This window comes from Miscanthus floridulus, chromosome 18 (assembly GCF_019320115.1).
Source record: "Miscanthus floridulus cultivar M001 chromosome 18, ASM1932011v1, whole genome shotgun sequence".
Lineage (NCBI taxonomy): Eukaryota > Viridiplantae > Streptophyta > Magnoliopsida > Poales > Poaceae > Miscanthus > Miscanthus floridulus.
Window position 1 is genome coordinate 126381140 of NC_089597.1, and position 14401 is coordinate 126395540.

The 14401-nt window shown below is 41.3% G+C and overlaps 1 protein-coding gene across 2 annotated transcripts; it reads right to left on the reverse strand.

Annotated features, from left to right (window-relative positions):
- Positions 1-816: 816 nt before the first annotated feature.
- On the reverse strand, positions 817-9184 carry LOC136519982 (L-arabinokinase-like). 2 transcript variants are annotated; one of them, XM_066513384.1, is made up of 28 exons: positions 9005-9184; positions 8711-8887; positions 8567-8650; positions 8361-8437; positions 8210-8276; positions 7969-8026; positions 7805-7872; positions 7659-7721; positions 7140-7193; positions 6946-7048; positions 6740-6849; positions 6523-6642; positions 6217-6273; positions 5752-5915; positions 5499-5664; positions 4650-4733; positions 4185-4307; positions 3797-3927; positions 3627-3708; positions 3443-3530; positions 3303-3346; positions 3132-3227; positions 2948-3024; positions 2639-2839; positions 2399-2564; positions 1784-1855; positions 1398-1601; positions 817-1308 (listed from the first exon to the last, which is right to left on the reverse strand). In XM_066513384.1, exons 1-28 carry the CDS (start codon positions 9113-9115, stop codon positions 1198-1200), a joined length of 2958 nt encoding a protein of 985 aa, XP_066369481.1. In that variant the 5' UTR covers positions 9116-9184; the 3' UTR covers positions 817-1197. The 2 variants fall into 2 exon arrangements, with proteins under 2 accessions (XP_066369481.1, XP_066369482.1); XM_066513385.1 differs by lacking the exon at positions 1784-1855.
- Positions 9185-14401: the final 5217 nt, after the last annotated feature.

Consider the following 14401-nt stretch of genomic DNA (forward strand, 5'->3'; position numbering starts at 1 on the left):
ACCGTGCACCGAGACTAGACACACAATATTCTAACTCCTTATAAGCACGGGTCATAAGTTTGAATCACGGACCGAACAATAAATCGATTAAGACTCTTATCTCTAGTTCATCATATACTATATAGACTTTTAGTAAAATCGAATTTCTTTTTTTAACTAAAGAAAAAGATAAAGATAAAACCGTCTTTAAAACTCTCCCAAACCAAAATAGAGAGGTAATTTGAATAGCTTTGAAACTTCAAGGGGTAATATGTCTGATTTAGGTCCCGTTCGGCTTACCCCATATTCGGCTTGTTCGACTTGTTTTTTTAGCCGGAACAGTATTTTTCTCTCATAATAATTTAGCCAGAACAGTGTTTTTCAATCAGTTTCAGCCAAGATTCAGCAAGCCGAACGGGACCTTAGTGATTTTAGACGATAAGGGGTTAAGGGCTCCCTCGGCCGTGGTACACGAGCCTCGTACGCTCCGACAGGGCCTGGCGACACGAACGTCGTCGGAGTCTTCAGGCCCATCAGCCCATGCGTGACAAGGAGGCCCACTGTTCTACGTGACACTGCTGCACTCAACTCAATTTGTCGAGTTCCAAAAAAAAAATCAATCTGTTAAGGTCGAAGAAACTATCGCACAAGGCCACAAGCTTTACCCGTTTTCACTGTGTTTGAACTTTACCCTTGCTCTCCATCCCTGTGCCGAGCAACATCATACACTGTCAACATACACGAACTTTATCCACTCCGAACTGACAACCGTTTACACTGACAAGTTAACCAACGACAGGCACACCGTTAAAGACATTACACTGGTCACTGGTCATCAAACGCGCAAGAAACCATCCTCAACTTCATAGCATGCTACGTGCCAGAGCCCAGAGCACATCTACCTAGAGTTTGGTTACACTGCAGCAAGCACAAGGAGACCACTAGAGACTAGAGTCAAATAGACGGCTACCATCTGCTCAAAAAGAGCTTCTTATTCCTCACATTTTCCTCCAGTAGCTTCCTGAATTGGCATAGCACCTGATAAAATATTTCGTGTGAAAAAAATGACCTTATACATTCACGAATCGTCGCAACTGGCATACACCTTCAAGTTCTACCAATGGCTTTGACTGAAGTTCTTAACAATTGAGTAATATATGTCGTCTGTAAAACAATGACAAAGCCCAAATTCTTCATTTGCCAATCAGCCACTGCCCATTAGGGACAACAACGTCGGATCTTCAGGTAACCAAACTTCCCAGCTCCTGGAGACGACCCGTCGAAAAGAATGGGCAGATACCCGGTCTCAGCCTTGTATCTGCGTTGAATCTGAAGGTGCAAGAAAATATCGGTCTCTGTCATTCTATCTTGACAAAAACCCAAACGCCAAATGAAAAAAAGGGACTCCGTGAAGCTACCTCTGCAATCTCTTCACTGCTCCTGGCACAGTTCTTCCCGATAACACATACTGTGCCACCGGAGCCTCCGCCAGTGATCTTTGCGCCAAATAGACTAGGGCTTCCGCCCTCGGATGTCTTCCTGTGTTGCATTTCTCGTACCAGATTGACTAGTCTGTCAGTCCCGTCAGAACCAAGGCCACACGCGCTGTAGCTGTTGTGGCACTGCCAGAAATATGTGAAGAGAAACACGTCAAAGGTACGCAGTAGCAGTACAAACTACAAAGAGAAGAATATTACCAGCAAAGCACAATTTCCTTAACTTAATGTTTACACAGTGAACCTCAGTTGTGCAATAGGAGTAGAGAAAGGTGCATCGTGATGAGCAGACACTCAAATTAATTCACCTGGTACATAAGTTCTCCAAGGGCTGACAGTTGCTCATCTGTATTACCAGCCTCTAATAATGTTTTGAAGGCCTACAGACCAGAAATTAAAAGAATGTCAATAGAGAAAACAATGAAATACTCCCTCTGTCCCAAAAAGAAAATCGCCTAGGGTTTTGTGCAGGTCAAACTTTCATAATTTTGATTAAGTTTGTAGAAAATATTAGCAACATTTGTATCTCCAAATAAGCTTATTATGAAAATATATTCAATGATTAATTTAATGAAACTTATTATGCACCATAAATATTGATAATTTCTTTTATATAATTGGTCAAAGTTGAAAATGTTTGATTTCTCATGAAAGGAGAATGACACTCTTTGCGGGACTGAGGGAGCAGTCTTCAATAAAGGGGAATCAAATGAAAGACCATTAGTTGCAGAGTTTAGTTTCTTGGGGTTAATTTACAATTTTCTGCCACTTTGGATGGCAAGAGGACACCATATCAATGCTATTGTTGCAGCATGGTTCAGGAAAGAACAAAACTTTGAAATGGTTCCCACCATAAATGCTTTTCCAATTCAGAAAATAGATTTGGTAGTGTAGAAACAAATAATCTGGTCGAGAGATTTAACCTCAACACGGAAGTTTTCATATATGGGATGTCTAGTAGGAGCCTTCACACTGTAAGATCTTTTAGGATCAATAACTGTCACTGTGTCGTTGTGATCTCCATATTTCTCTGAAAATGCTTCTCCACTAATCACCTCTGGAATGTCTTTTGCATAAACAGCTTCATATCTGCAATTGTGATTTATTACGATCCATACAATACCAGAACCATAAATATAAATGTTGAATTCACTAAATGTGACCTGTGAGGTGGTAGGTTGCACAAATACTCCAGTGCAGCTTCAGATTTCAGTACACACATACCATTTTCTTTATAACAATCAGACTGAACAGGGGGGCCTGAAGTCAAGGACTCTGAAACTAAATCTGATGCTGCACACTTGATCATCTTTCGTCCCATGTAAGTGCCTACCCTTACAGATCCATAATCTCCCCCACCAACACTAACAGTTCAAGAGAGATTAGTTCTGCAATTAGCTCCAATTTTTCCAATAAGACAATTAATGTCTACAATCTCCACAACACAAGCTCAGTTAGGAAAAGCTTCCTACCTATGCCGTATCCCTGAATCTAGACCCCAGAACCGTATATGAGTTGGTATGCTAACCAATTCCTTCACTTCTGCAGGCTGCAGGAGAACTGATTAAATAAATACTGAAGCAACATTAATTTTTGACTGGAGGAAAGGTAGGATCTATCAGCTTCTGTACTATGGAACTAATAAACAACACTAACCTGGCAAACCATTGCGAGGAGTTTATTAGCTTCTCCACATGCAGATGCCATTTGATCCATTACCCCACAAGGAGCTCCAACTACATGATTCTCAACCTGAAAAAAAACATTAGAGCCATAAAAGACCTGTAGATCTGTATTCTATCACCAGATTTCAGTTAAACATCATACCTTCTGACAAAGCAAAGCAAGATCCCTTGGTATGATGTTTAAACCTATAGACAAGTAAAAAGGAAACCATCAACGATGCTATTCAGAGATGACATGTCTCAGGGTTCAGGATAGGCTAAATAACCAATGTCAATCTATACCATAGGCTGCGGCAATAGCAGACATTGTAGCAACCTCCACTGATGCAGAAGATGAAACACCTTTTCCTTCTGGCACGGCAGATGAAACCTGGAGTTTTAGAGCAGAAAGAAGACAAGGAACTGATTAAGTGATTACAGGTTTTTACATACGCAATTGCAGGATAATGAAAACTTGAGTGATTACCAGAATGCTAATGCTGTCAGTGAACTGGGCACCAAGTTCAGTCATCAAAACTAGAATTGTTCCAGCAACATAGGCAGCCCATCTGAGATAGGATAGTTCAGATCACAAATATGCAAATATAATTGAGTAGTTGAAATATTGTAGTGAAATACTAAAAGTTATTTTCATACTTTTGGGATGGATCCTGACAGAAAAGCTCTCTTGCTTTCTCATAGGATATTGGTTTTCCACCATCCATAAAATCTGACAGGTCCATATTAAAAGTTGGTGCACGGTTACTCAAATCAGAACCAAATGATACCTGTGAGACAATCATGTTCACAATAGATAATAAGCATTGACAAGTCATGGGAGTCCATACAAATGCTATGCAAAACAGCCAGATCAAAAGAACAACTACTTGGCAAGAATGTGACTATACTAAAGTTTAAATTAGCCAACAAAAGCACTATTATCATGCATCTAATATGCAGCACCTACATGCCCCGTCCAATGGAGGTGGCAATTTTTTTTAGAATAGATTACAAAGCATGAATTATTTGAACAAGTTGAACATACAATTTGTACCACAGGCACCAAGCCTGCGTTCTCAAGCTGTCTTGCTTTTGTATGTTCCCAAAGCTTCTGCTTGCTGGGATGGTTTCTCTGAACAGCAACATGGCAGGCTTCCCGAAGGGGCATCTAGTAAATGCATCCAAAATATCAACCACAACTGCCAAATACATGATCCAAAAAAAACTGCATCTATGTTTCTTTCCAGTAGTTAATTTATTTATTTATCTGTGGCATCAAAGGGAATTCCAAAAAAGAAATCAAGAATACAGAAAATACAGTAAACATCAAGATTCAATGAAAATCGAGGTTCTTGCATGCTACATCATCATATTGAACAGTAGCAAACTGATTTTGCGAAAGATGGGAATAGCATAGAATCAAATATTTATGAGTAGAGTATTCAGCTATTAGCTAAACTTATAGCACTATTTTGTAAAAGAAATCTATTTGACCTGTGATTGATCATACCTGCAAAACGAGACTTCCTGAATAATCAGCAATGCCACCCATGACGTCCAAACGTCCAGGTGCCCTTGCTACATATATTTCCGTCTACAAAGGAACAAAAAGGGAAGTCATTATAGCAAACCAAAAATTCATTCACCATTTTCGAGTGACTTACTTCAGTTATTCAAGTACATAGCAACAAGCTAATGAAACAAATCAAAGTAATCAGTTATCAGAAATGAAGTTACATGTATCCATGGAAAATACAAGAAAAAAGAGATGAATCAAGCAAAAGAGAGATTGGTGAAGGAAACATGTTCATTGAAAACAAAATGGTTCTGAATTTTATACAATAGAATTTGCGATACAAGTTGAAACAAGAGGATCTATGTAATTCATCCTCTGTTATTAGATCTCCACTATGTTGTGTTTTATGATATAAAGGTTGAAGCCTAACATGGCTGATTGTCTTGTGAATCAGAAAATCGATCTCTCCTGTGAAATAACAAAATGAGCTATTATACGTTTATTTGTACCCAAAAAGTATCATAGGATAACACGATTAGCAGTTGGAAATGAAACTTTAAAGGATAAGAAAGTTGGTCTACTTGCACAAATTAAGGAATCATCTTACTGTACATCATGGCAACTTTATGGAACCTAGCTATCCTACATTCTTATTAGGGGCTCATGTTGGGTTTCAACTCTAGCCTACCCCAACTTGCTTGGGACTAAAAGGCTTTGTTGTTGTTGTTGTTGTTGAGCTATCCTACATTCCATTTCCAGATATGGTATGCATGAAGCTTTAATGCTGCTGCACAGGGTCCTACAATTCACTAAAATGAATACAGAGGACTGCCAGATTAGTACCTCCCAGTCAAAAAGAACAGATGCAGCAGTTCTCTCTAGGTGTTGCTTCTTGGGGCTCATCAAATCATTTCCACTAAGTTCAGATAAGTGCTTCAAAAAGTCTATTGTATCTGTTAATCCTTGAAGGTCCCCATGGAGTATCTCAAAGTCTTCAATACATCTGGATCTGGTGAAATCAAATATGCAATTTCAGTTGCAAAATATTTCATTGCAAAACTGGATGTCTGACAAAAACAAGAGAAAGGGTACTCACGATGCTGCACTTTCCTTTGTAGCAACATTTTTTGAGGTCGGACCAGCACCAGTTTCAGTTTCAGACAGAGAGTACCAGTCAGGAATGCCTGCATCTCTCCCAGGAGCCCTTTGAAGCACATATCCTGAGACCATGGCATCTTGCAATCTTCTTGCACCACTAGACTATAATTAAAGATAGCCAAATTGGCTCATGTTACAATCTTAAGCAGGGTTTTAAAATATTGCTTCCATCTCTAATTTTCTATGGGCGTTCCATGTTTAATATATGCTGATTTTACTTGGCACAAAGCATAAGAAATTTTCAAAGAGGTCGTTTCTAAAAGAAGATAAATATCTTTCATTAGCATTTCCTTTTTCATAAGTCAAAATCTATAAAGCTCCAGGATGAAAACAAAGTTTCGTAGGTGGAAGTGGTAGGTACGGAAATACGCTGACCACTCAATGGTCATGCAGAATCACTCACTTTATCAGAAATACATTTCTTTCCAACAGCAGTGTCCTGGAGGATCTGGGCAACCACCTGAATGGACAAAGTATTAGCCTATCCACAAATAATATAACTTCCATAGGATACAGATAATTTGGTTTGCAAAGCTCAGTATTATGATGGAAGTCCAGTATTACATTTTTATCCTGACGTCGACTAAGGCAGCTGGTTTTGCATAAATGCAAATGTTATAATACAATTGAGTACAGAAATAGTTTGATTTCAAGTTAATTCGGACATAATAACATCAATAGGGTATTGGGTATATGTAGAAAAAATTACCTCACCACCATTTATTGGGCCATTGTAGCATGGTTGAAGTGTGAGAGCACGAAGTAGGTATGGTTTCCAGTGTCCAGCAAGGAAATCACTTCTGATAATCTCAATGCTGTTTTGGTAGTACTGAAATAGAATGTGATGGGACAAAGCATGAAGGCATTTTAACACATCTATATAGACATGAGTTCTAGCATAATTCAATGATAAGAAATGTTTCAACCTCAAGCAAATTTCGCAAAAATGGCTCTTCGTTAAAGTAATCTCTGCGAACGAACACTAATGGCAGCTTGCAGGCCAAAACCTCACTTGCAGTTCCATATCCAATTTTTCCTATAAACAAAGAGAGTAAGTATATGCATCTAGCAAGAAAAGCAAAAAGCTCGTAGCTAGACAAACATTAGTGCAACATATAATATTTTGATGTACCAAGCATACAGTCAGATGCCGCCATAACATCAGGTGTGTAAGCATCTTTTGCAAGCTTAATAAAGTTCGGTGGAACATCTTGAGAATCAGAAGCACCACAGACCTTCCATGAAGAGGGAGCTAAGTTTAGTCAATCACATCAGTTAGTCACTTTTCAAGGGATATAATATAACTGTACTCTAAAATATACATACCAAACAGATCCAACCATCAGGGAGCCATTCTTGCTTCAGTTTCCATCCTGCTGGCTGGGAACAATGACGCACTGATTATTTCATTATGTTGGTGATAAGTTTTGTGTAGTTCGCATAAAAGCTTAGAGCATACAGGATAGAGGAATGGATCACTAAGCTTTTGAAGGAAGCATGCTACATATAAAACTTAATGATGATGTGTTCTGCTAAAAATTAGAAGGAAGTATAATGATAATTATTCAAGTATCGCAGGGACTTCATTATAAAATGTTGTATCTGGGTAATAACTAATCATAATACTTCCAAGTACCTGAAAAGACATTGCTTTTGATTTAAATAATAGGTAACGAGAACCACTTCATTGCAAATAGGCTTTGACTACTGAAAGAATCAGAATCAACAGATATTGGTGCAGAAGATACATAAGCACTTCAAAAATAGCCACATAACATTACCACATGAGAAAATAGAAACAAATGCCCTAAGCTTATCAAACCACCTATATGATAAGTGACCCACCTGTCCCCCAAAATTAAAAACGAGCACCTTAGCATTCTCCTCAATTCCAAGTTCCTTCCTCACCTAATAGATCACAATTGAAACATGTGAATAAGGAACAAAGAATTTTGTCGAGACAGAATATCTTTCTCCAGCAGAATACAAACCTCAGATCTAGATTTTCGGAATCCTCTGACCACAAGAGGCACATCATTGACATTGCGAAAGGCCGGCACTATGGAATGAAATAATACTCTATTTTCTTGAAAGCCGAAAAACAGGGAATACACAATTTTAAGAAAAAAGAGTAACCAAATATAGTTGAGCATACTTGGGCTATATCCAGGTAGTCGAAGTAATATGTCACAATAGGAGTAATCCTCTGCTATCTGTATATATACATATATAGATGAGTTAAATGATTACTGAAAAAGTAAAAGTGTACATTGGCAGAATATGGATGGTACTAAGACAGATTGTGGTGAGTCAGGGCATACATGCAAATGATCTATTTAGGTACTTTCATAAAAGGGGAACTTATGATCTGACATGGTAAAAACTAAAAATATTACCTGCCAAACAATAGAACGGTGATGATATCCAGCCTCCATGATGTATTCAGCATATATGAAGTCCCAACTGCAAAATGCAAACAGTCAGACAAAAGGTAAACTTCAGAGCGCAAGTCCCAAATGCAAACAGTATAATGAAGGTGAAGCACACCTAAAATTCCCAATGCATACAGAGCAGACGCCCAAATCTGAAGCCACCCTGCACACAATAGGAACAACATCCGAGACCTGTCCCAAAAGCACAGCCCAGTTCACTTGAGAGTTCAGACATTGCCCACACACGACGCCTACATCCATCAGTTGAACACTGACGGAATGTCTGATCACCGAACAGCACTAGAGACTACAGAGTGTTACCACTAGGTCTGCCTTGATGGAGCTCAGCCACTCCGCCTCGGCCCTGAGGATTGACTCGCGGGGCACCACTGCTACCTCACGGTACTGCATTTCGCAACCGGAGCATCAGAACGAGGAGGGGGTCAGGGATCGCGAGGGTAGTACCTTCTCTAGCGTGGCGAGGGGGTCGACGGTGAGGGCATCGGCCTGGACGGCGCCGCAGTCGAGGATGGCCCTGCGGATGCGGAGGCGCGGCGACCGCACCTCGGCGGTGAAGACGAACTCCGGCACGGCCGTCGCCACGTGCACCTCGTGCCCGGCCGCGATCAGGTGCCGCACCACCTACGATCCACGGAGGCACACAAATGCAGGCAAAATTTTCGGAGCTGAGACTTGGACGGGGAAACGAACGAGCGACAATGCCCGAGGCGAGACGGCGAGAGGGACTAACTGACTGACCTCGATGGCGCGGGTGGCGTGGCCGAAGCCGTGGCCCGTGAGGTAGAAGGCGAAGACCAGGCTACGCGGCGTCGGGGAGTGGTCGGCGCCAGCGCCACCGGCGGATGCCATGGCCGACGACGAAACGGAGGAGGAAGCAGCGGTGGCTTGGGATCCAAATGGAAATGGGATGACGTTGATGGCGTCGCGGCGGCGGTTGTGCCGTGACTTTTGGAGGGACCCACCTGGCGTTAGCTGGGAGTAAAGTGAGTAGTCTGACTGGTCCGAGTCGCGCTGGTCAACTACTCAATCCCACTGCAACTATTTGGATTTTGGACTGAACTGAATGAGTCGAACGTAAAGCTCTTTATTATTTTTATTAAAACAAACAACATAAGAGTACTAGGTATTTGTACTCATCATTTTTATTAACGGAAATACACTATAGTTTTCTTATTGTTTCAATATGAGAGTAATTTGCTAGATATTTTCCATCATTTTTCTTCTTTGCGGAAAATTAATAATTTTGTTTAACCGTACAAGATTCAGCACAAGCAAAATAGAGTTTTTTCTTAATACTAATTGCATGATGTTAAAGAAAAACATGCAGAATAAAATACTCTTTATTACTGGCTCTAAATGGTTCCACAATATCTATGCAATGCAATTTGAATAAAATAAATGTATCTCTAAGTAACAATTTGATCTGTATTTCTTCAAAAAAAAAAAAACAATTTGATCTATGTATCTATAATTAATCGATGTGCACAACTTTGAATGCGAGACCCATCATCTCTAACTCTAAGTTAGGGTATGTTAGGTTTAGTGAACAATTTGTTGCCTTGACAACAAATTGAATAATTGCGACATCATGTACGTTCTCCAAATGGGAGTAATTTGACCTATTTGTAGCCGATGTTCATAACTTCGACGTATGTGACCATGGTGAAGCCGTGAGTACTTAGCGGGGTCAATTAACCCTATAAATTTTAGCAAATCCTATATATTCACTATTTACTATTCTCTCCGTTCCAAATTGTAATCGTTTTGGCTCTTAATTAGATACATAGTTTTTGTTAAGCTCTTAGATATACACTATATCTAAATACATAGTAAAAAGCTATATATCTAGAAAAGACAGAACGACTTATAATTTAGAATGAATGGAGTAAAAGATTTTATGTGATGATTAGTTTATCTAAACCCATTATTTTTCATTCATATCTCAATGGATGCTAGGAGACCGCTCAATGGAGCGATTATCCATGAATTTAGGTGGGAGGGATACTATGATAAAGGTTATTGATTAGCTAATTTTTGTACTTCATGTTATCTAAAGCAACACCTAACAACTAAGCATGAGCTAGGCTTCGTGTTGTGCAACCGACCCACACAAGTTCGATCATGACATATACAAGCAATCGGAGATATATAAGATGGTTTATACGAGAAACAATTTCCCACCCAACATGGTGTAATGCACAGAGCAATAATCAGCATGTTTGTTAAACCAGCAATGGTTGATAGAGCCCAAGTAGGATCCCTAGATTTTCTACGAGAAGAAAAAAAGAGAGCAATAATCGTGACAAAGCCTTTTCTGCCCTTTTAAATTAAATGAGACAAAACAAAAAGAGAAAATCAGCATGTTTGTTGATCGGGTGCACTGTTACGTGGATCCCCGGACCTATTCATATGATGATTTGTTTTTTTCTCCTCGAAAAAAAATCATTTATCCCCAAATTTTGCATGAGCATGCATTTTTACATCATCTATCCATTAATATGTTTGGTTGATTTTGTTTCGTGCATATTTTGATTGTTTTTTTAGAAGTGGAAGCATGTGACCATAGGAAATGTTCTCGGATTCCTAGATTTGAAGCACTTGCCCTTGCATGGGATGTTGTTCTGTTTTTGCAATTGTAAATCAGCAGCATGTGCTTTCTGGATGGGTGTTGTTACAGGCACTATAGCTCTTGTTTACTGCAGAAGCTGCAGCATTATCATGTGTTTTTTTTTTGGTAAGACTTGCTGTTTTGTGACTTTTATTTGGTTTAAACCAAAAAAAAAAACTGTTGCAGAGATTACAGTTCACATTTATCCAGATGAAGCAGAATCAAATTGGTATAAACTGTCAAAAATCGAGATAGAAACTTAATAATTGCATAATAAGTGCTAAATTATATAGGAAAGAAGCGGATACGACCAATTAGTATATACATCATAGGCACTTACAGATTTGGTACTTACACAGCTAGAGCTATGAGATGGCTGGAAATATCACCATCCTTTTGGATCAACAATGCAGCAGGGAAGGAGGTAAAAGAAAACTCAATTGCTAAGAACATCCATACAAAAATGTTGAGCTATCTAAAGGACTCCAAATGGACCTGGTGAGTGGTATTACAAGCACATGAACCATATGAAAAGAATCTTCGCATGTTCACAGTTAGTGCAGAAATCTGCGCTGTGGGCACGCTGAAAAATATCCCACATTAGGAAGTCAGGCTTTGCCAAGCAGACTAGATACCTCGTCACTACATTCTTCCTCCAAGGTTGCCTCAGGACCTGTCTCAACCAAGAAGATTCAACAGCACCAAAGCCGGTGCAGTACCACGATTAGTACAAATTCTATTGCTTGTTTCTTGTATTCCTACCGTTCCAAATTATACTCTTTAGCTTTGTCCTAATTCAAACTACTTCAACTTTGACTAAGTTTTTAGAAAAACATATTAACATATAACATAGCAGCTCCCAAGCCCTGGTAAAGGAGGAGGGTTGTATTAGGCGTGGCGAGCCAACGTTAAATCTAGCCATTCTAATGGAGATGAAACCCGAAAGAAAATCATTGGGGCGTAACCCTCTTAGCGACGCGCCATATCGGAACCATGGTATGATGTTAAATGAGCAAGGGCCGGGTCGTCACCCCCGTGACGCGCCGTGTCGCGATCTGGGCACGGTGTTAAGTGATCAAGGATCAGGTCGTCGCATCCTTAGTGGCGCGCTACATCGGTGCCCGGCTGTAGTGAAAAATGAGCAAAGGTCTTCACATCTGATTCGACGGGTGCGAAGGGTTGAAAGGTCCTTGTTTGGTTTTGGTAATTGAGTGACAACTTAGGTGGACTAATTGTGTTTATATGAGATACACAGGTGATTAGTCCACAGGTACATGTGTGTGAGCAACATATGCCATGAAGGTAAAAATGGCTTGGAGATGTTGCAAAGCCCACACATGTGATGATGAAGGAGCTCATTGCACATGAGACATGACATTGAGTATTGAGTCATGTGATCAAGGTGGAGAAGATCAAGATAAGACTTGGCTTGATGGACCGGTTGCAAGCGTGAATGGCAAGTCAAAGGCTTTGGAGTGATGGACCGCGTGGCGATGAAGCTTGAGCAAGACTTGGCGCCGATGGACGATGACAATGGTGAAGAGCAAGTGAAGTCAAGATCGATGAACCAATATGATCACGTGATGATATGAAGTGGATCATATCATTGTTGATCGTGTTGGTGCATGTGTTGCATCGATGTTGGAGGAGATAGAATGGAATGCGCAAGGCAAAGGTATAACCTAGGGCATTTCATTTTACCGGTCATAGGAGTGTAGAGAAGTTTATGACCGGGTTTAGGATAGATGGCCATACTATCAAGAGGAGCAAACTTGTTTGCATATCGATCATCTAAGTGCCACTCGAGTGATCTAACTTTGCATCGTCGCTATGATTGAGTGGCGTGACAAGTTGAGTGACTAACCCTTTGGGAAATGATTGTGAAAAGCTAACACACATACACATGGTGGTGTTGGCACATTTACAAAGGAAATGAAGTTAGAGTTGATGTGGATCAACTTGGTGAAGAAAATGAGTGAGTCGCGCTGGTCAGAGAGTGACCAGACGCGTCCGGTATGGTGACCGGACACGTCCGGTATTAACCAGCGAACTCAGCGACCGAACGCGTCTGATCGCCACACCGGACGTGTCCGGTGTGAATCTACATGGTCGGCGTTCTGTGAACGGTCGACCGGACGCTGGCAGCGTCCGGTCAGGGGTGACCAGACGCGTCCGGTCGGACCTGGGTGCTTACTGGACTCGACCGGACACAGCGCCTCAGCGTCCGGTCATGTCTGCTTCTGCGTCCGGTGTGAGCGTCCGGTCGGACATGTCAGAGAGCCATTGTGGCAACGGCTAGTTTGAATGGGACACGTGGCGGTCAGGCGCTACCGGACACGTCTGATATAACGACCGGACGTGTCCGGTATGCACGGTCGGTGCGTCCGGTGCAGCGTCTGGTGCTGCGTCCGGTCGGCCCGAAAAACGCCCAGTGAAGGGGTAACGGCTCTATTTGTTCGTGGGGTTATAAATAGAAGCCATGGTCGGCCTTGGGGCGGTAGCTGAGCACACTAGAGCCTTGGTGGCTTGTGTAGTGGTGCTTGGGAGCCCTCCATCTCACACATACTTGATAGTGATCATCCGATTATGTGAGTGAGCGATTCTAGTGCAGTTGCATCGTGAGGTTGCATCGAGTGGCACTAAGTGATTGAGTTGCAAGCCGGTGGTGCTTGTTACTCTTGGAGGTTGCCACCTCTTAGACAGCTTGGTGGTGGTCTCCGTGGAAGCCTGCAAGAAGCTTGTGCGGCGCTCCGGAGAAGTGCTTTGTGAGGGGCATTGTGCTCGCCCTGCGGGAGCCGCGAAGAGCAACTTTAGTAAAGCGTGTCATTGAGCTACCCTCACTTCCGGGGTAGGTTCTTGTGGCGTCCGACGTGCGGGCTTGGCGGGTGATGCTAATTAGCCACCGAACCACCAAGTGAGTAGTCGACACAACGGTGACTAGCATGTTGGCAAACACGTGAACCTCGGGAGAAAAATCATCGTGTCAACCTTGTTCTTCCCGTTGGTTTGCATTCCCGTCACACAAGCTTGCGATTACTTTTGTATACATTGAGCTTGTGTTGTTGCTTTAATAATTAGTTAGCTTGTGTAGCTTGCTAATTATCTTCTTGCTTGTGTAGCATAGAAGTAGCTCCCTTGCGTGGCTAATTTGGTTTGTGTAACCTTATTAGTCACTTTGCTTAGTTTGTGTAGCTAAGTATTTGCGCTCTCTAATTCGGCATTGATTGCCTTGTTATTGAGCATTGCTAGCGAGCTTAGTTAGCTTTGTACTATTGCTTACTGGCATGTGTAGGAGCTCCCTTGTTGCTTAAAGTACTAGTGGCATAGGTTTGTGTGACCTTACTTCTAGAATTGTTTAAGAGAGCTCTAGCTAGCCCGTCACCTTAGTTGCATAATTAGTATCTTTGCTAGGTGCTAGCGAACATATATAGAGGGGTGTAGTCTTGGCTAGACCGATTGTTTTAATTCCGCATTTAAATCGGTTAACCGACGCATTTAATTTTAGAAAAGACTATTCACCCCCCTCT

Excerpts from the sequence above, each read along its gene's own strand:
- LOC136519982 (XM_066513384.1), bottom strand. The coding sequence starts at position 9,115 with ATGGCATCCGCCGGTGGCGCTGGCGCCGACCACTCCCCGACGCCGCGT. Across the intron at positions 7,049-7,139 it reads CTGATGGTTGGATCTGTTTG|GTCTGTGGTGCTTCTGATTC; the intron begins GTATGTATATTT and ends TCTTCATGGAAG. Across the intron at positions 1,309-1,397 it reads GCAGTGAAGAGATTGCAGAG|ATTCAACGCAGATACAAGGC; the intron begins GTAGCTTCACGG and ends TTGCACCTTCAG.